Source organism: Stegostoma tigrinum, chromosome 17 (genome assembly GCF_030684315.1).
Source record: "Stegostoma tigrinum isolate sSteTig4 chromosome 17, sSteTig4.hap1, whole genome shotgun sequence".
Lineage (NCBI taxonomy): Eukaryota > Metazoa > Chordata > Chondrichthyes > Orectolobiformes > Stegostomatidae > Stegostoma > Stegostoma tigrinum.
Window position 1 is genome coordinate 7,770,356 of NC_081370.1, and position 27,382 is coordinate 7,797,737.

At 41.3% G+C, this 27,382-nt stretch overlaps 1 protein-coding gene across 3 annotated transcripts in view; it reads right to left on the minus strand.

The window, feature by feature from the left end:
- LOC125459463 (immunoglobulin superfamily member 22-like) overlaps window positions 1-27,382 on the minus strand; it is an 83,528-nt gene that overhangs the window by 45,272 nt on the left and 10,874 nt on the right. For all 3 annotated transcript variants that reach the window (XM_059651852.1, XM_059651853.1, XM_059651851.1), the window contains exons 2-9: window positions 20,071-20,213; window positions 17,914-18,048; window positions 14,132-14,268; window positions 10,967-11,066; window positions 9,627-9,669; window positions 6,481-6,655; window positions 6,178-6,291; window positions 2,636-2,798 (exon numbers count right to left, since the gene is read on the minus strand). In XM_059651852.1, coding sequence (XP_059507835.1) covers window positions 2,636-2,798; window positions 6,178-6,291; window positions 6,481-6,655; window positions 9,627-9,669; window positions 10,967-11,066; window positions 14,132-14,268; window positions 17,914-18,048; window positions 20,071-20,194 — 991 coding nt within the window. In that variant the 5' untranslated portion in view covers window positions 20,195-20,213. The remainder of the gene's footprint in view (window positions 1-2,635; window positions 2,799-6,177; window positions 6,292-6,480; window positions 6,656-9,626; window positions 9,670-10,966; window positions 11,067-14,131; window positions 14,269-17,913; window positions 18,049-20,070; window positions 20,214-27,382) is intronic.

The window sequence follows — 27,382 nt, forward strand, 5'->3', positions numbered from 1 at the left end:
AAGCAATGATTTACCAGTATCTCAAAGAAAAACTGGCTGACAACTTTATGATGCATGTTGAATGACTTTCTTTGGGGGTGCTGCATGGTATTTGAACAACATATGATAGATGAGAATTTATGGTTGGAAATCAAGCTTCAGCATTATAAAATATGTTGAGTAGGACATCAAGCAGAATGCATCAAGAATGGCTTTCCATCAACATTCTTTCAAGGAATGCATTAATTGCATCCTTATGCTTCAGGCCAAGTCTACACAAGAAAGATAACTTTGCATCTAGGGAAGAAACAGTTAAGAAATTTGGCATAGTATTTAAGAATCCAGACCAGACATGATGGCCATTACAATGTATCCGAATTGATTGGTTTGACAAAACATGCTACTATTGAGGAAGCCTTGATAACAATTCAAGTTTCCAATTTTAGATTATCCAGAAGATATGAATTTAGTTGTTTTTTAATGATAGTGTGCATGGCAATCTTCCAAATTGCAGTTCTAGTGTGGCAGGGGGTATCCTATGCTTGGTGGGACAGAAGAATAAATCTGTCCACAGGTTCAGGAAGCCAAGAAAATACCGATATTTAAAAGCTACATAGTTACTGAATCGTTAATATTGGTACAAATTATAAGCATAGAGGTTATTTATCCAAAGTTCTACAGAATATCTTGCGCTACGGGCAATCTGCGGAATGTTTATCCATATAATTGGACAATTGTTCCCTTTGGCATAAGGTATATTCAACAAGGGGTGCTACTTAGAAAAAGGTTGAAGTTTGACCTTGCTCTCATAAAGGAAATGTTAGAAAGAAAATTCCAATTTAAAGTTGCCTAACACAAGTCATCAGTTGTCAGATCATTTCACAAACAGAGGTACTTGCCTCGGAATTTATTGAATATTCTTGAAGAAGAATGTCAGAGAGTGTGGAGAGTTACTTAAAAGAAGAAAAAAGATCATTTTTGTTTGTGTTGCTCAGTGATTGTGTTTTTCTTTAACACAATCACTGAGCAACACAAATAAAAATGATCTTTTTTCTTCTTTAAAAGAAAAACACAGAAGATTGACTGTATTATGTACCATATCAAAAAGTATATAATTTTGTTGCTGGTCTATTCTATTAAGAGATAAAAAATATGAAAAAATCATTTTGTTTACAAAGTTTTTTTCAAGGATTACTTGTATGCCTTCAAAATGTTTTGATATCTGTTGATATAGCAGGGAGTGAAGTTGGTGATTGGAGTCAATTGATTAATTAATTGACTGTGTGGATTTTACTGGGGTGTGCATAGGTACATAGGGATACCTGCCTGGGTTGCAGTATACTTCTATGAAGCTACTTATCCTAACGAGTTAGTTTGACTCTCGTGATGATATTCTAGCATTGATGGACTTTTACAAGCCCTTCCAAAGCCATCTCAAGCCCCACCCATTTCTTGGTGTACAATGATCCCTCACCAAGATTCCTGCTGCTGAGAGGTTACCTGTCAGTGCCCAGTGCACACTGCAGTTTGATGCACCAGTAAAACAGAGGTTAGCTTTGGATTTAAAAAGCGACTTCCACAACATAGAACAAACCAACTCTTCAGTGCTTTGCAGTTAATTAGCTTTTTTTAAAAAAAAAGTCTCTAGTCAAAACAGGAAGCATGATTGGCAAAATGAGATTAAGATGTGTTGTGTAAAGATGTAGAAGACCAGGTAACACAATGTGAGTTCGGAAAAAGCAACTAAGAAGCAGATGATACAAAAGAGAAGTTATGGAAATGAACCAAATGTGTGTATGGGTTGAATATTGCAGCAATGGTCAGATATTTCTCAGTTGGGCCCATCTTGCTCAAAGTAGGTTGTGTTTAACATAAAGCAATGATTTACCGATATTTCAAAGAAAAACTGCAAATATCTTAGCGATGCATGTTCGATGATTTTCTGTGGGTTTGCTGCACTTAATATGAGCAATGCATGATAGATGGGAATTGAAGAAATACAAGAAGCACAGCAACCAATTTGTTCTTGGCTAGATCTAAGGAACAGCTCCATGAATGAAAACGATGAAATTACATGATAATGATCAGAGAATCCACCTTAGCATCTTTGGTTGAGAACTAGCGGTTGATTTAGAATCCATATACAAGTCCTCTGAGCTTTTTCAATTCATGCCATGGGATTCATCTGAAGGTTGATGGAAGTTTGGTTGTATGTCTCAGCCATACCCACCTGCAGTTGTCCCAGATGCCTAGGTGCCACCAGTAGGCCACATCCGACACATGCAACACCAGAAGAGGCAAAGGTTGAGACCTGTCTGGGCAAATAAGAGGAGGACAGATGGCAGAGGGGGAGGTTTTGTTTGGGGGGTCTTTGTGTCATTACTGCCACTTTGTGAAGTCTACTCCATCTTCCACACAATGATCTTGGAAAGCGGCAGCGAGTTATTTGAACATCAGGAAGATCTGCCAGGGATTACAGCATCCATATGTCCAGCACAACGAGTTGCTTGTGGTGGCTTGGAAAAGTGAGATAATTGGCAGATGCCCACGATTGTGGAAAATAGATATACAACTGGTCAGAGTGTTCACCCAAGGACCCACTACACAGAATTACAGTCACCTTATGCAAAAGTATCTCCTTCTTTGTGCTGAATACCTTTCACTTTCAGTCCCACGGTGAATTTTTTATCTCCTACTACTAGTGTGTATTGACCAGCATCTTTCTGGGTTAGGTTCTTCACAGAAAGCATAAACTTGGTTCCCATTTGCTTAATTTCAAACTTCCCCATTGAGAATTGTGTTCTTATTGGCTCTCCATCCTGCAATGAAACAGAAGCAGTTACAAAATTATTAAATGTTTCAGGAGAACACAACTGTCTTCGGTGAGCGGAGCAAGTAAGAATTGCCAATGTTGGAGTCTAAGATATCACAGTGTGGAGCTGGATGAACACAGCAGGCCTGGCAGCATTAGGGGAACAGGAAAGCTGACGTTTTGGGTCAAGACCCTTCTTCAGAAATGGGGGTGGGGAAAGGTGCTTTGAAATAAATGGGGCGGGGTCGGGCTGGGGAAGGTAGGTGAAATGGTGATAGGTGAGTGCAGGTAGACAATGGTGAGGATTGGTCAGTGAGGTGGGAGCGGCGGACAGATGGGAGAGAAGACAGACAGGTCAAGGAGGTGGGGATGTAAAGCCCGCGTTGAGACCATTGGGTTGTAGGCTCCCAAGGTGGAATATGAGGTGCTGCTCCTCCAGTTTCCGGGTGGCGTCATTCTGACACTGGAGGAGGGCCAGGATGGAAATGTTGCCCAGGTAGTGGGAGGGGAAGTTGAAGTGGTTTGTGACTGGAAAGGGTTGTCGTTTGCCACAAACTGAGTGCAGGTGCTCTACAAAGCGATCTCCGAGCCTCTACCAGCTTCAAAATCACACTCTGAAACGATAACATCACACATCTGGATTGAGAAGGCTATCAGATTTAAATTGTATACACTGCTAACAAAAATCCAGACAGTTTTCTTACATCATGAGCAGTGCTAACATTTCAAGAATTTAATTCGAAAAGTCTCTGCTCACTTTATGTTAGTTATTGCTGTACAGCTAGGGTTTGGAGAAGTTACATTGTGCCTTCGCTCACCAGTTTCCCACAATATGCATTAGCAGGTTGTTTGCCAACAGGGAGATCATAGTTTAGCTGCTTCCATTGTTTTCAATGGAAATAAATAGGGCATGTTTTGCAGTGGGAGGACAATGTGCTCCACTAGAAAACTGCTCAGGCAACGAAGGTGAAAATTAACTCCAATATGACATCTCCAACCACCTCTTTGTTCACCCCAAAGTATCCCATCCAGCTCCGCACACTTTCACAGAGAATCTAGTCAATGTTGTATATGATAAACTACCCCAAATTGGGTGGATAAAGCAGAAAGAATACTAGATAAATGGTGCTCTCAGCCCAAGCACCACCTTCTCAAACTGCACTTTCCACCAAACTCCATCCCCATAGTCTCAGCAAGACAACCCCTTGAGGCCTGATGTGTGTAAATCTAAAATGCGATGGGACCATTTGATACACACCATTTCCCATCTTCCAGCCAACTGCTAGTCTTCCCCAGGACCACCAAGAAGTTGGAAGGTATGTTGGTGCATCAACTGCAATTTCTGGAAGAGTAACTCATTATTTTTTGGGTGTAGACCCTAAGTGCGGGCACTTCCTGCTTCCATTTGAAGAAGACACAAATGAATCCTTGGTCTTTTGCTCAATCTTATTTGTTTGTATTGCCACTTCTCTGCCTACTCAAATCAATCTGAAATTGTTTCATTCTTCCTTGTTTAAGGTGGTACTTTTCTCTTCCTATGGCCCTACCACCCAATGAATAATAAGATTAGCAAACTCTTCCTCTTCTCCAAGTATGTGCAAGTTAGGTGGGTTGGCCATGCTAAATTACCCATCGTGTTCAGGGATGTGTAGGTTGGGTGCAGGGTTACAGGGACTGGGTGAACCTGGGTCGGATGATCTACAGAGGGTCAATGTGGACTCGATGGGCTGCTTCCACACTCTACAGAGTCTTAGTAAATCTCAACACTTGGGGTTCACACTGACATCCTGTGCTACCTTCAGTCACTGCTAAACTATATTAAATTACTGCAACCTAAAGTGCTTCTCCTGTTTTTCCCTAAAGCATTATTTCCAGTTTCTTGCTTAATCCCTTCTCCATACTTTCCACTGTCCCTTGTCACTTGTCTCCTCACTGCTCTCCAGTTCACCTCCTTCACCCATTTACTTTCATCACTTACATTACACTTAATCCCAACTATTCCTCTTCCCTTGACTTCTATCCACTTTACCCTTTTCACTGTCATGCATTCCTCCTTTATTGCCAGCCATTTCCCTTTCTCCTTCACACTGTTCCTACCTGAGTACTGGAAGAATTGGCCTTGTTTGCATCCGAGTGCTTAAAGTGGCTTGCATTGAATGAGGCACGAAGATCAAATCAATGAACAATGAGATTGAGTCTCAGCAGCACCGAGGAGGAAGGACAGTATGCTCAAAAGGAAAATTGTCTGTGTGAAGTGCTGACAGTCAGTATATACACTAATTCCAGTCTGTGGTACATTACATAATGGAAATTATTGGCTCTGACCTCTATTTCATACCAGATAACAAAGTGTGGAACTGGATGCACACAGCAGGCCAAGCAGCATCTTAGGAGCACAAAAGCTGACGTTTAGGGCCTAGACCTTTCTGATGAAGGGTCTAGGCACGAAACATCAGCTTTTGTGCCCTTAAGATGCTGCTTGGCCTGCTGTGTTCATCCACCTTCACACTTTGTTATCTCGGATTCTCCAGCATCTGCAGTTCCCATTATCTCTGATCACCATTTCATACTGGTTATGTATAAGGACAGGCCCAAAAGCAACTTTCCCATAGTGAATTAATCTATCAAAATTTACTCTCTGGTATCCATCATCAAAAGGATTACTTAGTAATGGAATGAAAGGTTATATCAAGGTGCACATTTTCACGAGATAAGGTGGTAAAATGAATAATTGGAAGTGAACGTAACCATTATCAGAAATAATAAGAACACAGCCAATTTACATCTGCAGGAGTTCAACTTCATTGTTGCAGTCAATCCTTATGAAAATAAAATAAGTCTATTACTTGAGCACTTTCCACTGCAGGTTAGACTTTAATCCTGCAGATATTATCACTGGAACCGTATAGAACACAAAGCTGACTATTCCGTAAACTCTCTACAATCTACTGCCTTGACATCAAAGAATATAGAGTGATAACTAACTTGACACAACATTATCAACTCAGCACTGCCATACACTCTAGATAATAGTGTATAGATCTGCCTGTATCCAACCACAGCCATGCAGTAAAATTCCTTGGATTATTATTGTAGTTGAGACAATGTACAAATGTAAAAAAAAATTCAGGATTTGACTTAAATATTTATAAATATAGTGATGTTAGTAACTTGCACAACTAATCTGATCATCTTGCATTTAGGAAGTCAGTTTATTGCTCAATGCCCCACAAACAACAATGTAACCTATAGATCTGGCAATAAAACATCCTCGTGATCAGGCTATAGAAAATGGTTAAGAACTCCAAGTGCATGACATGCGAGGTAGTTTATTTCTCCCCATTGGTAGCAATGTTAAAACATTCAGTCTACTATTCCTGCCTCACCTTAAACCATTGCATCTTCATGTTAGGATCCCTCAGTTCCAAAACTGTATCAAAGGTAACTGTTGAGTCAACTTTGCCTTCAAGGTCCTCCAATGGCTTTAAAACCTTTACTGCCTGTAAAAGCAAAGTCAGGAAATAAATCACTAATGAAAGCAGATCACTTCTCATCAAACATCTACTACAAGCAAACACAGAAAAAAAACTTTCATCTCATCACTTTGACTTGGAATTGAATTCCAGATATTATGATGATATTATCGAATTTATTGTTCTGGAACTCGAAACATTGCAAACATTTCCCACCTCAGTTTCTACTTTTTTCTTCATTTCCTTTAAGCGCTTCAGCATTCCCCTGAAATCGGTGAAGCCATACTGCAGGCAAATTTTCTCATAATCTTTCTTATCAGCTTTCATTAAGATCTCCCACATCTCCTTTTCATCTGGAACTTTTTTTTCTTCCTTAGGAGCTGGTGTTGACCTGCAAGTAAACCTCAGTTACTATCAAGTACGATGCATATTCCAGTTCCTCATTGAGCAATCACCACATACCAAGCTGAGGTGAGGAGCTTCAAAATCAGAGTGTAGTCTCCTATTTATTTCAAAGGATGAAACATTTATGATTGCTGATTGATGCCTGTGAAGCCCAAATGATGCTGCAGGATCCCAGAAAATGTACCCAATATTTTGAAGGACAAGCACCACCATACATCCGCTTCATACCCACACTCACACTCAATATCTATTATACCAGGAGAGATCAACCAGAGCTCTGTTTGCTCCCTTGGGGTCTTGTAAGAGACTTTCAAAGGGTCCACCACACATAATTGTAGGATATAAGTTCTCATTTGTAAATGGCAAGGGCTATCTAACTTCTTTACTTTCCTTAGTGATCTTTCTTCAATGACCAGAAATATCCTCAGCAAAGCTGGCCTCATATAGAAGACTTCCCTCCTTGCTGTTCACTTCTTTAACAGTTACCTGTAAGCTTACAAACACATTAAATTCTGCCAGGGATAATGTTTGGATTAGTTGTACCTTCTTTAAAGTCTAATTTCAACAAGTGCCTGCCTTAACTAGTCATTTTCTTTAGAAGTGAAATATGGACTTCCTCCAGTTTCTTAGTTCATTCATACAGCTCAATGTTGGCAACCTCCAAACTTCTCATCCCTATGTTCAGTGGCCATTGTATATAAGTTTCATTGTTTTATCAATGCTGACTTATTTTTCTGTTTTAAGAATCTGAATGTTGTTTTAGAAGTTACGTTTGCTAGAACAAAGATCAAAACAGGGTCCATTTCAAACAAATGTCAATCACTAAACTGTCATTTGGTTTTGTTCCCATTTTCCCAATCATATATTTGTATGACTTTATATTTTTATATATTTATGGACTTTTTCCAAATACAATCACATTTTACTTTTCAAAATTAAACTAGTTTCCTTTTCATCTTCTTTCTTCTGCTGGGTTTCTATCACTGATTAACATATGCAGCTTTTGCTGAGTTTGTATGTGTTCAGGTGAACCCATTGAACACAGTTTGACCACATTTTTAGAGAGGAAGCAGGGCAGGGTGCGCTATTGGTACAAACAATACCTAATGTAGTATAAGAAACTCCTGCCTTTATAGACAAGTACATAAATAATTTTAATTTCATTTACCTTTATAGATGTTTGTGTGTGTCCAGGATGGATGTGTATTTTGCATAATTTTAGGAATGAAGTGTGCAATTTGTGCTTTATGATGGCATAAGAAAAGCAGTATTTGGCAATATGTAATAAAAATGCCTAACATAGGTAATATGTGCTGCGTCATACATGGTAACATGCATAGAATATATCGGCTTCCACTGATGTGATATTAGAACAGGAATAACTTGCTTAGATTGTTGGTCAGTGCCCTATTAGCCATCTTAAGCTAAATGGCAGTGTGTCAAACATCTGTCGGAAGAGAAAAATAAAGTCTGCCAGGATTTCCCACACCTGATTGTCAGCCAGTGACCTCTACTGGCTAGTGCTTATGTGTAAGAATCTCATGAAGCTGTAACACATTGACTGGTGGAGCTGAATGAAGTAATTCTCCTTCTGAAGGATTAAAAGAGATGGTCAAATTCAGTAATAACCTGTTTCCATACAGCAATGACATCAATGGAAACAAAGCATTGAGTCAGTGTGAACATTGATCAATACATACACGCATTGTCCAAGAAACCTCAGCAACAGGTTTCATATTAAATAAGTCAAACAATAATAATAAGTATATGACAAGTAATAAATACATAATCATTTGCATGATCATTTTATGCAACAAAATACCATGTTGTGTTACAGTAGGCTTATGCAATTTTTAATAGAGAATAGGACAGGCTAAGATGATAAAAAGCTTGAGGACAGCTGCTCTATTATATTCCATACTTACCAGACTTCCTCTATACATCTTACAATTACTTGATAATGTCTAAAGTAGACCATTACAAATACATTGTATATCATACAGTTAATTATTGAATATTTTCTTTATATCTCAGTGAAGACCATTGAACATCCTACTACTATCATTGGTTGAGTATCCTCTATTTATTCCACAGTATCTCACAAGTAACTTCCAGCAACATGCTACTGAATTATTAGCAACTTTTTATAAGGGCCATCGTTTTCACTGTATATTCTCTATCCAAACATGCCAGATACCAAAATCCTTCTATGTAGCGAGATAATAAAATGTGAGGCTGGATGAACACAGCAGGCCAAGCAGCATCTCAGGAGCACAAAAGCTGACGTTTCGGGCCTAGACCCTTCATCAGAGAGATGATGAAGGGTCTAGGCCCGAAACGTCAGCTTTTGTGCTCCTGAGATGCTGCTTGGCCTGCTGTGTTCATCCAGCCTCACATTTTATTATCTTGGAATTTCCAGCATCTGCAGTTCCCATTATCTCCTTCTATGTAGCCTCTATTTACCGGTTGCGTTTTTAAGATGAGAGGAAAGAGATTTAATAAACGCATGAGGGGCAATTTTTTTTTACCCAGAGGGTGGTTCGCATGTGAAATGAACTTCCTGAGGAAGTGGTGGATCTGAGTACAATTCTAACATTTAAAAGATGTTTGGGTAAGTACATGAATAGGACACATTTGGAGAAATATGGACCAGTTCAGGTAGATGGGACTAGTTTAGTTTGGGGTTGCATTCGGCATGGACTGGTTGGACAGAAGAGTCTGTTTCTGTACCATGTGAGTCTATGACTAAAACTATACATACACACATATATGCACATAATATATATTTGTCTGTTGCATTTCACCTCTTTATGCTCCAGTTACTGTATATCTTCTATGAATCCTTCATTTAACAGCCTTTATACTTCCTTCTGTTGCTTCTGATCACCTCATTATCACATTGCCACCTGCAAGAAGCCCTTGTGAAATCTTCCTAAGTAATGCACTAAAAGCTTTACCTTTTCTTTAACATTGTCCGGAAGTTCAATTGTTTATCTTGACCTGCATCAAAAGAACATATTGCACATGAATGGGTAAGAAATTTTGAATTATTTGAACAATTTGTGCAGAATTATTAGCTCTCTCAGCACAACATTATACAATTTCAATGTTTCTATTCCAACTATGTCTAGATAGCATCAAGTTTTCATGACTTGAGTGAGAAATTTGTACATTTGTTTTTATTCACTAATCATTGGTCGGGCCAGCATTTCATTGCTCATCTTTAGTTGTCCCCAAGAAGGAGATGGTGAACTGACCTTTCGAACCAATCTAGTCCATTTGGTGTAGGTAGATTCCAAATGTCATTAGGGAGGGAGTTCTAGGATTTTGAACCAATGACAGTGAAGGAATTGCAATTTACTTCCAAATCAGGATGATGATTGGTTTAGAGAGAAACTTGCAGTTAGTGTGACCAGATATATCTGCTGTCTTGGTTTTTCTGGATAGGAGTGGTAATGGGTATAGAAAATACTGTCTAAGGAGACCTGATAGTGTAGTGTATCTTGTAGATGGTATACACCAATGTGAGTTGGTGATAAAGAGAATAATTATTTTGTAGCTGCAGTGCATATCAAGCAGGCTGCTTTGTTCTGGATGCTGTCAAGTTTTCTGAAGGTGTCAGAGCTGCATTCATCCTGGCAAATGGGGAGCATCCATTCATACTTCTGATTTATGCCTTGTAGATGGGGTGCAGCATTTGGAAAGATGTGAAGTAATTAAATTGCTGCAAGGTTCTTAGCCTCTGACCTATTTTTATGGCCACACTATTTATATGGCTGGTCTAGCTCAGGTTTTGGTTACTGGAAGCTTTCCTCAGATGGTTTCTGAAGAAAGGTCCCGACCCGAAACGTCAGCTTTCCTGGTCCTCTGATACCGCCTGACCTGCTGTGTTCCTTCAGCTCCACGTTGTGTTATATCGGAGGACCATGCTTGCAGAAAGCCTTTTTGCATTGTAATGTGAAGAAGTACAGTCATGACCATGACAAATGCATCTAGCTGCATATAGCTGACTCACAGCAGTACCCTCAGAATGCTGGGACAGGGCTATGGAAGCTCAGATAATGTAAACACGACAAGTGAGGTGAAGCTGTCCAAGGGAACGGAATGAATATAATCTTTAAAACAGTTTTTTTATTACACTCTATATTAAAGAAAAGAGAATCATAAAAGGCCTAGGCAAAATAAACTTGTCTAGTAATTGCCTGTACATCATTCAGGAATAGTTTTGAAGCAATACCTCAGCAAAAAGCACTAAATAAACATTATCATATACAATCCACACAAGTTCAGAACTTACACTCAGTCACCATCAATGAAACGGTGTATGTGCATTCAGCATGAGTGTTGGAAGCAATGCATTTGTAGGCATCCTCATCATCTGGAGTGACATTCTCCAACTGTAAAAGTCAGAATATCTACAAATTATCCACTTACTAAACAATGAAAACATTGTTATTCAGTAGAACTGAACTGGCAGGATGCAAAGCTAGCTAAAATATGGTTTTAAGTGAGCCACATTATTGTTGAACAAATTAAAACTGCATTTGTAACAAGATTGGTTAATTTGATACTGTACTTCTCAAGTTGGTCTTGGAAATCTGAAGTCATTAGGATAAATATACCTGGATTTGTTGTCTCAGTATAGTGCAGTGCTGAATAAATCAGTCATGCCTGTGTTAAAATTTGAGATTTCCAAGGACATCTTGATCCTGCGACAAGATTTCTCTGTATAGATGGAATCAGACTGTGTTTCTCTCAAGTTTGGTGATTGCAGCACTGCATAAGATGTGAGTTGGACAGCGATACCGATTCTCCAAAATGGATTGTCAGTGAGATAAGTTCTACGTACAGAGCCTCACAAAACATATCTATGTAAACATGAGCGGTCCAAATAGCTCAATACTTATTGAAATGCCAATGTATACATTGTGGAGGCAACGGCCTATTGGTATTATTGAAGAGGAAGGGTTTAGAGGGATATGGGTCAAATGCTTGCAACTATGACTAGATTAATTTAGGATATCTAGTTGACATGGATGAGTTGGACCAAAGGATCTGTTTCCATGTTGTATATGTCTATGACTCTTAATCCTGATTGAATTGAGGCTGAGTGTTTAAGAGCAATATATACCTTAATTTCTATCAAATCGGATATTAACAGTATGATTGGGTTAGAGAGGTGTAGTGTGACAGGATGGTAATCTTTTCATTTTTCACTGTTTTGAGACTTTGTGTGTGCATACAGACTAACTTCCCCAACATTGTTACTTGTCACTCCAAAACCATGAGTCCTGAGAAGGGATGCTAATGCCAATCTCTATAGTTAGTAGTACAATCTCAGTGAATGTTGTCATGTTAGCTAGCTGCAATGGGAGATTAATAGGGGTCAGGACATGAACATATCAGATTCAACTCCTGAGGTCTGATGTATACAATCAAATTAACAGCTCGAATGTTACTGAAGAGACTGTCTCAAGGGATTAGAGTTCATTGTGAATTCAATAGCAAGATTAATAGTGCGCACTGTTTTGTGTAAATAGTACAGAAATTTTAGATGCAGAAATGTAGAATTGCTGTCTGAAATACACAGCTCTATTCCCTTTTGGACAATGTCACCTTGTTGATTGGCTCACTATTTCATGGATAATGAAGCCCCCAAATATGGGGTGGACCATTTAAACCTGAGATCAGGAAGAATTTCTTCATTCAGAGGGCAATAAATCTTTGGAATTCTTCATGCCAAAGGGCTGTAGAAGCTCAATCATTGAGCATGTTCGAAACTATAATTGATAGATTCCTGGAGACTAATGACATCAAGAGATGTGGAAATATTAAATAGGAGAATGGACTTAAGGTAGATGGTCAAGCATGAACTAATAAACTGTCACAGCAGATCTCTGGGCCTGAATGGCTTACTCCTATTCTCATATTTCTAAATATAAAATGTGCATGGATAAGCTTACAGTTAAATTTAACAATGGCACACATCAATGGATGACCTATTACAGCAACATAGGCCACATTACGTAACAGGCTAGTTGTTAGCTTATTAGCAGTACATTATGTTTTGCACTGTTACTTAAAGCAAACCATCAATCCATCTGACACTGAAAACCAACTGTCTTAATCAGCTACCCAAGCAGCATCTCAGGAGCACAAAAGCTGACGTTTCGGGCCTAGACCCTTCATCAGAGAGGGGGATGGGGTGAGGGTTCTGGAATAAATAGGGAGAGAGGGGGAGGCGGACCGAAGATGGGGAGAAAAGAAGATAGGTGGAGAGAGTATAGGTGGGGAGGGAGGGAGGGGATAGGTCAGTCCAGGGAAGACAGACAGGTCAAGGAGGTGGGATGAGGTTAGTAGGTAGCTGGGGGTGCGGCTTGGGGTGGGAGGAAGGGATGGGTGAGAGGAAGAACAGGTTAGGGAGGCGGAGACAGGTTGGACTGGTTTTGGGATGCAGTGGGTGGAGGGGAAGGGCTGGGCTGATTGTGTGGTGCAGTGGGGGGAGGGAACGAACTGGGCTGGTTTAGGGATGCAGTTGGGGAAGGGGAGATTTTGAAACTGGTGAAGTCCACATTGATACCATTAGGCTGCAGGGTTCCCAGGCGGAATATGAGTTGCTGTTCCTGCAACCTTCGGGTGGCATCATTGAGGCACTGCAGGAGGCCCATGATGGACATGTCATCTAAGGAATGGGAGGGGGAGTGGAAATGGTTTGCGACTGGGAGGTGCAGTAGTTTGTTGCGAACTGAGCGGAGGTGTTCTGCAAAGCGGTCTCCAAGCCTCCGCTTGGTTTCCCCAATGTAGTGCCTCCTGCAGTGCCTCAATGATGCCACCCGAAGGTTGCAGGAACAGCAACTCATATTCCGCCTGGGAACCCTGCAGCCTAATGGTATCAATGTGGACTTCACCAGTTTCAAAATCTCCCCTTCCCCAACTGCATCCCTAAACCAGCCCAGTTCGTTCCCTCCCCCCACTGCACCACACAACCAGCCCAGCCCTTCCCCTCCACCCACTGCATCCCAAAACCAGTCCAACCTGTCTCCGCCTCCCTAACCTGTTCTTCCTCTCACCCATCCCTTCCTCCCACCCCAAGCCGCACCTCCATCTACCTACTAACCTCATCCCACCTCCTTGACCTGTCCGTCTTCCCTGGACTGACCTATCCCCTCCCTACCTCCCCACCTATACTCTCCTCTCCTCCTATCTTCTTTGCTCCCCATCTTCGGTCCGCCTCCCCCTCTCTCCCTATTTATTCCAGAACCCTCACCCCATCCCCCTCTCTGATGAAGGGTCTAGGCCCGAAACATCAGCTTTTGTGCTCCTGAGATGCTGCTTGGCCTGCTGTGTTCATCCAGCCTCACATTTTGTTGTCTTGGATTCTCCGGCATCTGCAGTTCCCATTATCTCTGTCTTAATCAGCTCATTGTATTTGCTCTACACCAAAATCTATTATTTCAAATACCTTTAGAATGTTTTCCTTCGTGATGCTGTCGTGGAAAATCTTTGCTCCTTCTTTGATTGGCCTTCCACTTCCTCTCTTCCATGTGATAGTGGGTTTGGGGTTTCCAGACACCTTGGCTTTAAAAATTACATCTTTGCCTAAAGTAAAATAGATGCTTTAGTACGACTGGCATAAATTGTTCACACAAACATCAAACTTAACATCTCTTGAGTGTAATTTAAAACATTCTGGTTCATGTGCCCAAAAAGGATCATTTGGTTAAAACAATGTTAAACAATTTTCAATGCCCTAGAATTTGAGGAGATCCAACACAATATTTCCAAAATAAATTCTTCTCATTAATCACAACATCGATTTGCTGCAGGCCAACAATTCACCTGGAAGCAGTCATTGGGGCCTTGGGCAGTGATGTGGTCGGAGGTAATAACAGAAGTTATTACACTCTGTCAAGTGCGAAGTTGATGGGGGAAGAGATGTGCCAGGTTTTGTAGGAGTGGAGCAATATGTCATGAAGGGAATGATCCCTTCAGAATGCTGATAGGAGAATGAAGGGAAAAATGTGTTTTATGTTGGCAACATGCTTGAGTTTGTGCAACTGGTGGAGCATGATTCTTTGAATGTAGAGGCTGCTGTGGGGATGGGGGATGTGAGAGCAAAGGGAATTTCATTAGCTTAGGGAGGGAGAGGGTGAGAGCAGATGTGCTGGAAGTGTGTTGAACACAGTTGAGGGCCTTAAACACAATCACAGTGGTCTTGGAGATGTGGAATCCTTCATTAAGGTAAAAGGAAGACGTGAAGCACTATTGTGGAAAATAATACTATTAGAAGAGATGCAATGGAGGCAGTAAAACTGGGGAAATAGAATTGAGGCTTTACAGGATTCAGGGTGTAAGAAAGTTTAGTCCAGTAGCGGAATTCATTAGGCTTGTATGATTATTTGTAGGAGCCTATGGAGAAAGAAGTCAAGGGAGAGAAGTGAAGAATCAGAGATAGAGCAGGTAAATGTGATCGATAAATTTGGAAATACAACTGTTGAACTTTTCCATTTCTGGATGAGAATAGGAAGTTCGACTGACAGCTGTTGCTCTGCAAGACAAAAGAATTGACGTCGAGCATCAGAATTATGAATGTAGTTTGGAATGGACTGAACAAGGGGAGAGAAAGATAGGAAGAAATAAGTTAAGTCTGGCTGGAAATGATGGGTTTGTCAGAGAACTATACTGGTTGATTTATTGTTGTCATGTGTACTGAGATACAGTAAAATGTATGTTTTGCGTGCTATGCAGGCAGATCGTACCATACAAAGTGCATTACGGTAGTAGAACAGAGTGCAGAATACAGTGCTACAGCACAGAGAAGGTGCAGAGAGAGTGAGATCAGAATTAACATTTGACAGGTCCATCCAAAAGTCTGATAACTCTGGGGAAGAAGCTGTTCGTGAATCTATTCATATGTGTATTCAAACTTTTATATCTTCTACCTGCCAGAAGAGACTGAAAGAGAGTATAACCGGGGTGGGATGAGTCTTTGATTGTGTTGATTGCTTTTCCATGGCAGTGAGAAGTATAGATAGAATCAATGGATGGAAGGCTGGTTTGTTTGATGGACTGGGCTGTGTTCACAACTCTCTGTAATTTCTCGCAGCCTTGGGAAGAATAGTTCCCATACCACATTGTGATGCATCTAGATAGAATACTTTCTATGGTGCATCTATAAAAATTGGTAAGAGTCCCTGTGGACATACCAAATTTCTTTAGCTTCCTGAGGAGTAGGGGTGTTGTTGTGCTTTCTTGACTATTGTGTTGACATGGGTAGACTAGGACAGATTGTTGGTGATCATCACTGCCAGGAACTTGATGTTCTCAACCATCTCGACCTTGGCACCACTGACACAGACAGGGCTGTGCCCCTCACTCTGCCTCCTGAAGTCAATGACCAGCTCCTTCATTTTGCTGATATTGATGGAGCGATTGCTGTCTTCAAACCATGCCACTAAAAGCAGTCTTACTCTTTCCTATGAGTGATAATGGGGACTGCAGATGCTGGAGAATCCAAGATAATAAAATGTGAGGCTGGATGAACACAGCAGGCTCAGTAGCTGACGTTTCGGGCCTAGACCCTTCATCAGAGAGGGGGATGGAGTGAGGGTTCTGGAATAAATAGGGAGAGGGGGGAGGCGGACCGAAGATGGAGAGAAGATAGGTGGAGAGGAGAGTATAGGTGGGGAGGTAGTATACTCTTCTCTCCACCTATCTTCTTTTCTCTCCATCTTCGGTCCGCCTCCCCCTCTCTCCCTATTTATTCCAGAACCCTCACCCCATCCCCCTCTCTGATGAAGGGTCTAGGCCCGAAACGTCAGCTTTTGTGCCTATTTACTCTTTCCTATGTTTTGTCTCATCATTGTTTGAGAGTCGACCAACAATGGTGGTCACTGTGGCTACAGGTGCATCCAAGGCTGTTGGATATGGGTGACATTGTTTCACTGACCATCTATTCATAGCGAACTTAGAATGCATTGTGCTCAGTGAGTAGAAATGTAGTGTTGCCTGCCAGTCTGTTTGACTTCGCTTTGTAGTCTGTTATGTTGTGTAAATCTTGCCACAAATTATAAGTGTTCATGTGGTCGGTCTGGGTCTCAAGCTTAGTTTGGTATTTCCTCTCGGTATCTCCGATGGCCATTTGAACGTCGTATCTGGATTTCCTGTATAGGTCAGGGTTGTACATCTAGCATACTTCAGACCTGGACTTTAATTGGGAGCGGACCTACTGATTTGTCCACATATGATGGATATGCAGCATTACCTCCTCTAAATTGCACAGACCAATCCTGATAGAGTGGCTGTTTTGCAGAGCACTTTTGTTCTGTTGGGAAATATAATGCCAAGTTACTAGTTCTAGTTACTTATCATTTTAGTTCTCACTCTGACCTTGGTGTTTGGCCTGCTGGAGTGTTCCAATGAAGATCAATGCAATTTTAAAGAACAGGAGCTCATGTTTCAACTGAAAACCTTCCAGCCTTGTGGACTCACATCTAGATTTCTTACCGTACCATGGCCATTCCCCATGGTTTTGCAATATTTCATCTTTCATCACAAAATCTCTCCTACCTTTCACTCTATCATTGAAATTTTTGTTTTGCTACCCTCCTTCCCCATTTACCCGATCAAAACCTGCATGTCAAAATTATTCCAGTTCAGTTGTACAGTCACAAACCCAAAACACAAACTTTCTTTCTCCATATATTCCGTCAGACCTGCTGAGTACTTTTTGTTTGAATTCCAATTCCTCATAGCCACTGCATTTTGATTTCACAAATACACCCTTGCAGCAGTAAAGAGAACTTTAAACTCCTGCTTAATGTTTTAGCTGAAGCTAAATTTATCTTATGATTTCATGAATTCTGAGCTTAAATGTGACTTCAGATATACAGTGGAGACCAGGCAAGTTTCAGGAATGAAATAAAAATTGTTGATAATATTCAGTAGGCCTGGAGGCACCATAAGAGAGAGAAAGTTAACATTTCAGGACAATGGTCCAAAAATAGATAAGCAATTTTTGTTTTTACTTCCAGCATCTGCCATTCTTTTATTTAATTTTACTCAAGATTGGGAATGCAAAAGCTCCAGAAGGAACTGTTATTCACATCACCTTTCCTACCTTTCTAAACAGAAGTAACAGCACAGGCGATAACCACAAACTGACCATATACCGTCTTTGCCGCAATCAGGGACGTGGGAGAAAGACAATGAAATGAATCAGAGAACATTATTAGGCTGGCTTACCTTCTTGTATAACAGAGGAATTTGGTTTCTCATCAAACTCGGGGATACTTTCTCCGGCAGGGATCTCGAAAGATCGTGTGACAACACTTAGCGACTGGTGGGTGATCGATGATTTCCTTTGTGCGCGGTCTGCTTCTGAAAAATACACAATGCAACAACTTTTAACTGCAGGGGTACACTGCAGATGTAATGAAGCTGTTCAGAGATAGCCATCTCTTTACCACGATTCACAACGGCCGCGCAGCTCTTTGGTTCCTGGTTAAAGAGTCAGATTGAGCTCAGACCAAGACGTTGTGAGTTCCGGATTTTGATACTTGTCCAAAGGGTCCAATGAAAATTATCGTGAAATGTGTCACTCCAAGTTCTAGACAGCTGAAGCTCACAAGGCTAAATTATCTTAAGATGTAGTGTAAAGTATTTTTAAAGATAAATCTAAGTTTTTTTTTAAATCTAAGGGTGTAAAGTGCGAGAAATTGAACTGCTGTTTGTGTAAAACTCACACCCACACGTTCAGCCATCCCAATAACCTCACTATTGTGCAACGTCTCACCATTTCTGAACTCTTCACAAGATCATATGCCACCATATCTTTGTTTATTTTGCTAGCTATAGTCTCCAACTCTTTTACAATTACAACAAATCACGGAAAAAAATCTGGTTCCACACAACGAATTCCACTATCTATGTCTCCCAGCTCTCTCTATTTCTGCTGTCTGCCCATCACAACTTAAATTTTTCCAAAACAAAATCTACTCAGCATGTCCTACTTTGATGCGCTTAATGTCTCTGCCTCACTCTTTGAGTCCAGCTTAACCTTGATTCATACAGTTCCTTCCCGAATCAATTTTTCCAACATTTCCCCACTGAAATCTGAGTTTTTGCCTCCATGAATTCCAGCCTATCTTGAAATACGTGGAATGACACTTATCCAACATGACATTTTATTCGTCAATCACCCTATTCGATCCTGATCACTGAATGTTTTGAATTTGAAGTTCCCATCCACAAATCACACATCTCTTTTACCTTATTTACCCTGTTTTATTTGACTTTGCAGGTGATTTCTTCAGACGCATAGTCTCTTCGTTTCCTATTGAGAAGCCCCTACCTTGTGGGTCAATGGGTCTACTGTAGATGCTGCTTGGCCTGCTGTGTTTATCTAGCGCCACACCTTGTTATCTCGGTTTCTCCAGCATCTGCAGTTCCCATTATCTCTAACTTTGAAGCTGCTGCCTGGTCGTGCAGCTTAAAAGGAACATTGCTGTCTACCTCTACAGCTACCACTCTTCTAACTCGGATATTTTGCATGGTTGCCTCTACCTCTATTCTGCTATTTTTAGCATAGCCACCATCAGCAAAAGTCATTCACAGCTGGGACACTGTTTCCCAAATGCGGTACCCCTCTTATCATTTTGAAAATTTCATTAAAAGCCAGCACGTGAGTATTGTCAACATTACTACCACTTACTCCAGCTTGGCACTAATCCTTAACTGAACGTGCTTAGAGATTACTTACAATGTTAAAGGTAAAATATATAAATATGAACCACTGTGACCTGCAACCAGGATTATCTCAGGGGACCTCTGTGAGGTTCAGGGTTAAGGCAGACAGCAATGGTTGATGTAGGGGAAATCAGGAAAATTCACAGTTGATACAGAGGATCCCAGTGAAATTCACAGTTGTGATAGATTGTCGCAGTTGATATAAAGGCAGACTTGGAGGTTCGGGGTTGAGATGCTTTAGTGTACAAAAAGTCCATGAGGTTCGAGGTTGCAACAAATAATGCAGAAAGGCTCAGTGAGATTTTGTATACATTGTCTCTGACACTCAGGATTGAAAAAGATTATTAGTGTTATTGTGACTAGGTTCAGAAGTGAGGTTACATGCTCAGGGCTATGTGTAGGGAAGCTATATGAAGTTGTGGTACACGTTTGGCAGGGGTCATTATAAGGAAAGTCTGTCAAGCTCATAATCAAAGTTTGGGGGAGCTCTGTGAGTTCAGAGTTGATGTGTTGTTTGTGTAATATGTTTATAATTATAATTGAGGCAGAAGATTAGCCATATTGAGATGAGTGGCAGAGATGGCTTGAGGGATAAAATGTCCTACTCCTGCTCATATTTTCCATTTTCCTTTTAGGAAAAGTCTTGGCAGTTACCTTCCTCGGATGAGATTTTTGTCACCTGGCTCACTTTTTTCACCCTGGTCATCCCCGATCCAGTGGAGTGTTCGGTGGTGATTGTTGTAGTTCTGGTCGTTGTCCTTGACATTGTTGAAGTCATGGCTGAAACTCTTTTATCACTGATAAAACACAACAACCCAAAATATAAGAAATCAAATGGCATCTTAGATGGGATTCCAAATTGCCCTCCCTTAGCTAGTCTCAAGAGTCAATTTTAACCTGTTTGTAAGAACCCTAAAAATGGGCAGCATCAATGTTCAACAAGAAATCATGCATAAAATACATTAAATGTAGATTAAGGCTTTTTCTATAATTTTTCATCAGGAATGAGTTGCAGAGTAGATTCAATGCAGAGTAAAGTTGTCCCTCTGTCTTCCTATCAAAAACTTGTGCAGCAGTGGTTAAGTACGACATAAATCACCTGAGCTACTCAATTCGATCACTCAGCTGCCAAATAATGACACCCTATTTCCAGAGGCCTGCTGCCTCAACAAAAAGAGATGGTGGTATACCTTGATGGTCATCATTACCTCAAGAGAGGGGAGAGATTGAGGATTCTTCACAGTAATCTCAATTAGTGTGGGAATTGAATCCATTGTAAACCAGTCATGACTCCAACCTAAAGTGGAATTATTTGCTTTCTGACAAAATGGGGAAAAATTGATGAGGCTCACTATTGATAATAGGGATCTTACGCCTGGTTTCATTAAAGTAGGCAGTATGCAAACCTTGTCTAAATGACAAATACAGTGTATGGCAGAGCATGATCCTGACTAGCTACAGCTCCAAGCTATATGCTTGGTTGATGTTGATGTCCAGCTGGTTTAGATCTCTTCAGCAAGAGTTTCTCTCATGTGACAGGAGCTGCTGTAACTGTCTCCAGAATCCTTGCCTGGAAGGAAAAGCACAACAAATGGAGAAAAACACAAAAGAAAGGGCTGCCAGTTTTCTAATGTTATGCTGAAAGCATTAGTCATGGAGAGGAAAAGAAGGAAAGCCACAATTTTCCCAAAGGGGGACAGGATCCCTTCAAGGCCAGCCTGAGGTAGAAAGTTAAATCCCAAATTCTCGTCCTGAGGAAATGGCTGAACTATCAGAGAAAATCCAATTATCTTCTAAGGGTACATTGAGATCAGTAGATGTATCTGCACATGATACCACCATACCTCCACCATCTCATGTTTCTCAATATACCACACTCACACCATTCACTCATCAATAACTAGGATTTGGGCAACATTCAGAGGTTCCAGCTTCCCCGGATTGATGTTGTCATGCTGGCAACCTCCCACCAACCCTTTTTGGCTTTAATGTACCTCCAGCTTTGTAACTTTGGCAGAGAGTATATTCATGGATATTGCAACACATTCATTGACAAAGTTGCCCAGACCAAATGAGACCAAATAACCAGAGGAGAACAGCCATGACTGAAACCTGCAGCATGAGGGCAACTGTTACTGAAGCTGCTACATCCAGTGTTGCTGGGAAAGACCAGGCTGTGTATGTTATTTCCCATCATGCTGCTATCTGACATGACAGGAGCAGGCTGAATCCAGTCCAGGAGGAAAGGACAGTCAGTGTGTCTATTCGCTGAAGCATGAGGTTACAGATGAGTTCTGCTGCAAAAAACATGCATAGCAAAATAGCATGATACATTGGAAGACTAACCAGAATCTCTTGTCATTGTCAATGAGTTTAAGTAGTTTATCTGTCACCTGGACCAGTGCTTTTACTGAATTTGGACTCAGGCTTTCCCATGTGGAAGTAATACCATCACCTCTACAATACTTGCAGATTCAGTCTTGCTTCATCTTCTGACAGCTGGTATCTCAAGTACTTGTCCAATTTCCTTTAGAACCAACTTGTTTTCTCTACATCCATCACACAAGAAGCAGTGAATTCCAGGTGATTAATATTCACTGTATCAAAAAGTTCTCTCTTATCTTTTCCCCTACATCTCTTGCCAAAACGTTAAATCTGAGTTCCATGTCAGCAATGGGGGAGGCAATGGCCTAGTGGTATTATTATCTGAACCATTAATCCAGAGACACAGACAATGATCTGGGGACCTGGGTTCGAATCCTGCCACAGCAGATGGTGGAATTTGAATTCAATAAAATATCTGGAATTAAGAATCAAATGATGACCATGAATCCATTGTCAATTGTTGGGGAAAGACCCATCTGATTCACTAATGTCCTTTATGGAAGGAAACTGCTATCCTTACCTGGTCTGGCCCAGATGTGACTCTAGAACCATAGCAATGTGGTTGACTCTGAACTGCCCTCTGGGCAATTAAGGATGGGTAATAAATGCTGCCTGGTCAATGACACTCTCATCCCATGAATGAATAAAGGGAGCTAATGAAGCATTTTATTTAAATCTGTCATAACCTTGAGCATTCAAGTTGCCCTTTAATCACCTTTGATTCAGGAAAACCACCGGAGTTTCTTCAAACTAACTTTGTAGCTAAATCCCCTTATCTCCTTTCTTCCAAAACTACATTGGATTCTGGTTGTGCTCCGTTTCAACTCTATGTATTCAAATGATCATTCTCTCGCATCTCCGTCATGTCCAGCAAGATATCACCACCAAACGTGTCATTCCCTGTCTTCCCCAGTCAGTAGATCAAAGGAACCATTCCATCCATGAGACTTTAGTATACTCCTTTATCATCTCCAACATCTCAACCCTCTCATTTCCAATGGCATCTTCCTTTGCAGTTGTGGGAGGTGTAACAGTTGCCAACTGTCCAAGGCTTCAGATACTCCTTCCAAGCGAAGCAGCAATGTACTTGTACTTCTTTCAATCTAGTCCATTGTTTTTACTGTTCACAATGCAGTTTCCTCTACCCTGTGTTGACCAAATACAGTCGGGGCAGCCAATGAACAGAACAGCTCTACTCAGTCCTCAAGCAGGATCTTCCAGATGCTTCCCATTTCAATTCCTCATCCTGATCTCACGCTCATATTTCTGTCCTAGGCCTGCTGCAGAGTTCCAGCGAAGTCCAACATAAACTGGAGGAATAGTACATCATTTTCCATTTAGAGCTTTCTGGGTTCAACTTTGAGTTCAACAAATTTGTACAATGAACTCTGTCCTCCAGTTTGTTGCCGCCTTCCTTCCCCACCTCTATCCTTCCCACCCTGTTCCAGTGTTTGATTATTTTTTGACTGTGCTTTCAGTAGAGGTGATACATATTCTGCTGTACCACTATATTAACAGTTACTATGGATCTATCTTTCTTCTCCAATACCTTTCCCATTTATTTTGCCTTTTGTTCTGTGACATCCATAATCTCTAATCTCCTTCACTATCTACTTTCCTCAATTTTGCTTTCTGTACCGTTTGCTCCTCACGAACTTTATCTACACTATAAAACTTTTCCACCTCTGGCTTCAATTCCAAACAAGAATCATATCACTACTTTAAATGTTGACTCTTTTTCTCTTCCACAGGTGCTGCCAGACCTGCTAGGTTCTCTTCAGCATTTTCTGTTTTTATCTGAGATTTCCAGCAGCCTCAGGATTTTGATTTTGTCACTATGCTCATTCTGGACTAACCAGAACTTTAGAAAGATTCAGCAGAAATTCGTTGTGTCTTTTTCAACACTGAATACCCCTATTTATAAAACGCAAAAATCCCACATGGTTTGCTAACCACCTTCTCAGTATGGCCTTGCCACCTTCAAAGATCCAAGCAGATGCACTCTCAATCCTTCTGTCCCTGCACATCTTCAGAGCCAAGCCATCACCATAATGTTGTCACTCCTTATCCTTTCTACCAAAATAGGTCACCTCACGCTTTTATGTATTAAACTCCATCTGTAGTGTGGCTGCATATTGTGCTGGACTACTTACGAGTGTTGCAGTCTATTGAACATAAGAACTTAATGAATAGGAACAGAAGTAGACAAATCAGCTCTTCAAGCCACTTTGCCTTTTAATGATGCAGTGATTGATTTACTCTTGTGACACTATCTTCCTAAACTAGCTCTGCATTCTGTACTGCTTTTAATTTGTAGAAATTGATTGACCTCAGACTTGAACATACTCTACAACTCAAGCTCCGCAACCTGCCAGGTCGCACTTATTTACCTCCCTCTGAATGAAGGAATTCCTGTTCATCTTAGTCCTAAATGGCACACTGCTTATGATAAGGCTGTGTTTCCTAGTTCCTGACACCACTCAATTCCAGTCAGAGGAAATATCCTTTTTGCATCTATGCTACTGAGGACCTCTAACGTCTTAATGTTCAGGGATGATTTTAAAGTTTGTGGATGACACAAACTTTGGAAGAATTGCAGACTGTGGAGAGGACTGTATGGAACTTCAAAACAGCATTGTCCAGTTGGTGGAATAAGCGATTACATGGCAGGAGAAGTTCAGTGTGGAAGAAGTGCAAGATGATGGACTTTGGTCCAAAGAATATGGGGTGATAGTGTAAAATAAGGAGTACTATTGTACTATTTTAAATGTACAGCAGTAGGATGTATATGTGCATAAACCATAACAGGTACAGGATGGATAGAAATAACATTTTAAAAAGCATTCAGCATTTCAGGCTTCATTGACAGGAACAAGAGCAAGAAGACTCTGCTGAATTTATCTAGGACACTACTTAGACCTGAGCTGGAGTATTGCATACAATTTCTGGGCACCACATTTTGGGATGGTTGTGAATGTTTTGGAGAGGGCGTAGAAGAGAATGGATTCAGGCATCAGAAACTGCCATCATGAAGATATATTGGAGAAGTTCTATGATGCTAAGTTAGGACCACTTTACTATGAGAGGAGAGGACAGAGGGGAAATTTGATAGAAGTTTCCAAAATCATAAGGGGTAGATAAGGTAATTAGAGAAAAACTGTTTCCACTAATAAACAGATTGAGAAACAGAAAGCATGTGTTTTGTGAAAAATGTGAAAGAAACTATTTCATAGAGTGAACACAGCAGGCCAAGCAGCATTTTAGGAGCAGGAAAGCTGACATTTTGGGCCTAGACCCTTTGGGGTCAGCTTTCCTGCTCCTCTGATGCTGCTTGGCCAGCTGTGTTCATCCAGCTCTACACCTTGTTAATAAAATGTGAGGCTGGATGAACACAGCAGGCCCAGCAGCATCTCAGGAGCACAAAAGCTGACATTTCAGGCCTAGACCCTTCATCAGAGGGGGGGATGGGGTGAGGGTTCTGGAATAAATAGGGAGAGAGGGGGAGGCGGACCAAAGATGGAGAGAAAAGAAGATAGGTGGAGAGGAGAGTATAGGTGGGGAGGTAGGGAGGGGATAGGTCAGTCCAGGGAAGACGGACAAGTCAAGGAGGTGGGATGAGGTTAGTAGGTAGGAGATGGAGGTGCGGCTTGGGGTGGGAGGAAGGGATGGATGAGAGGAAGAACAGGTTAGGGAGGCAGAGACAGGTTGGACTGGTTTTGGGATGCAGTGGGTGGGGGGGAAAGGCTGGGCTGGCTGTGTGGTGCAGTGGGGGGAGGGGACGAACTGGGCTGGTTTTGGGATGCGGTGGGGGAAGGGAAGATTTTGAAGCTGGTGAAGTCCACATTGATACCATAGGGCTGCAGGGTTCCCAAGCGGAATATGAGTTGCTGTTCCTGCAACCTTCGGGTGGCATCATTGTGGCACTGCAGGAGGCCCATGATGGACATGTCATCTACAGAATGGGAGGGGGAGTGGAAATGGTTTGTGACTGGGAGGTGCAGTTGTTTATTGCGAACCGAGCGGAGTTGTTCTTATCTCGGATTCTCCAACACCTGCAGTTCCTACTATCTCTGATACCATTTCATAGAGAGAGTTGTTTGGGATTTCAATGCATTTCCTGGAAGTGAATGGTAGAGCCGGATTGAGCCGACTCCTGTTCCTGTTCTTGTAGTCTTAATTGTGGTGGGAGAGGGTTCAATTGAGGCATTCAAGGAGGGTATTAGATGATTATTTAATGAGAAACAATCTGCAAGGTAATGGGCTAAAGGCAGATTTGGCACTAGCCTGAAATGTTCAGAGAGCCAGTGCTGACACCGGGGCTGAATGGCCTCATTCTGCACCATAATACTTCTGTATTTCTGAGTATTTTTTATGCTTGAATGAAATCACTTCTCATCCTTCAGAGCTCCAAAAAATAAAGGGCAATTCTGTTTAATGTTTCCTCATAGAACAATCCCTCCATTCCAGGAATTAGCTGCAGTCCCTTAGTGGCAAGTATATTGTTCCTTGGCAAAGAGACCAAATGGTACTCCAAGTTTAGTGTCAGCACAGCTCTATATAATTGTAGTAAGATGTGTTTACTCAAAATCTTTTTGCAATAATGGATAGCACACTATTTGCCCACTTAACTGGCTGCTGGATCTGCATGTTAACTTTCAGTGACTTATGAATAAGGACACTCAAATCCTTTTGTGTTTTCTTCGTTTATTTACTTGCGGAATGTGGGCATCACTGGCTGGCTAGCATTTACTACTTGTTTCTAGTTCCCCTTGAGAAGGTGGTGGTGAGATGCCTTCTTGAGCTGCTGCAGTTCACCTGCTATAGGTTGACCCACAATGCCATTAGGAGGGAATTCCAGGATTTTGACCCAGTGACAGTGAAGGAACGGCAATATATTTCGAAGTCAGGACGGTGAGTAGCTTGTAGGGGGCAGTGTTCCCATGTATCTGGTGTCCTAGATGGAAGTGCTCAAGGGTTTGGAAGGTGCTGTCTGAGGATCTTTGGTGAATTACTGCAGTGCATCTTGTAGATGGTACACACTGCTGCTAGCGAGCGTTGGTGGTGGAGTGAGTGGATGCTTGTGAATGCAATGTCAAATAAGCTGCCACTTTGTCCTGGATGGTGTCCAGCTTCTTGTGTGTTGTTGGAGCTATATGCATCCAGGCAAGTGGGGAGTATTCAATCACACTCCTGACTTGTGCCTTGTAGATGGTGGACAGGCTTTGAGGAGTCAGGAGGTGAGTTACTCGCTGCAGTGTTCCTAGCTTCTGGCCTGCTCTTGCAGCCACTGCATTTATAAGTTGGGTCTAGTTGAGTTTCTGGTCAATAATAAACCCCAGGATGTTCATAGTGGGGGGATTGGGATGGTAACACCATTGAATGTCAAGAGGCGGTGGTTAGATTCAGCATCTCACCATTTAAGAAATATTCTATATTTCTGTTCTGACCACAAAAGTGCTAACCTCACATTTCTCCATACTATATTTCATCTGCCAATTATTACCTACCAATTTACCGCTGCAGATCCACCTTGAAGTCTCTTTACATCCTCCCCACAGCTCACACTTCCACTTAGTTCTGT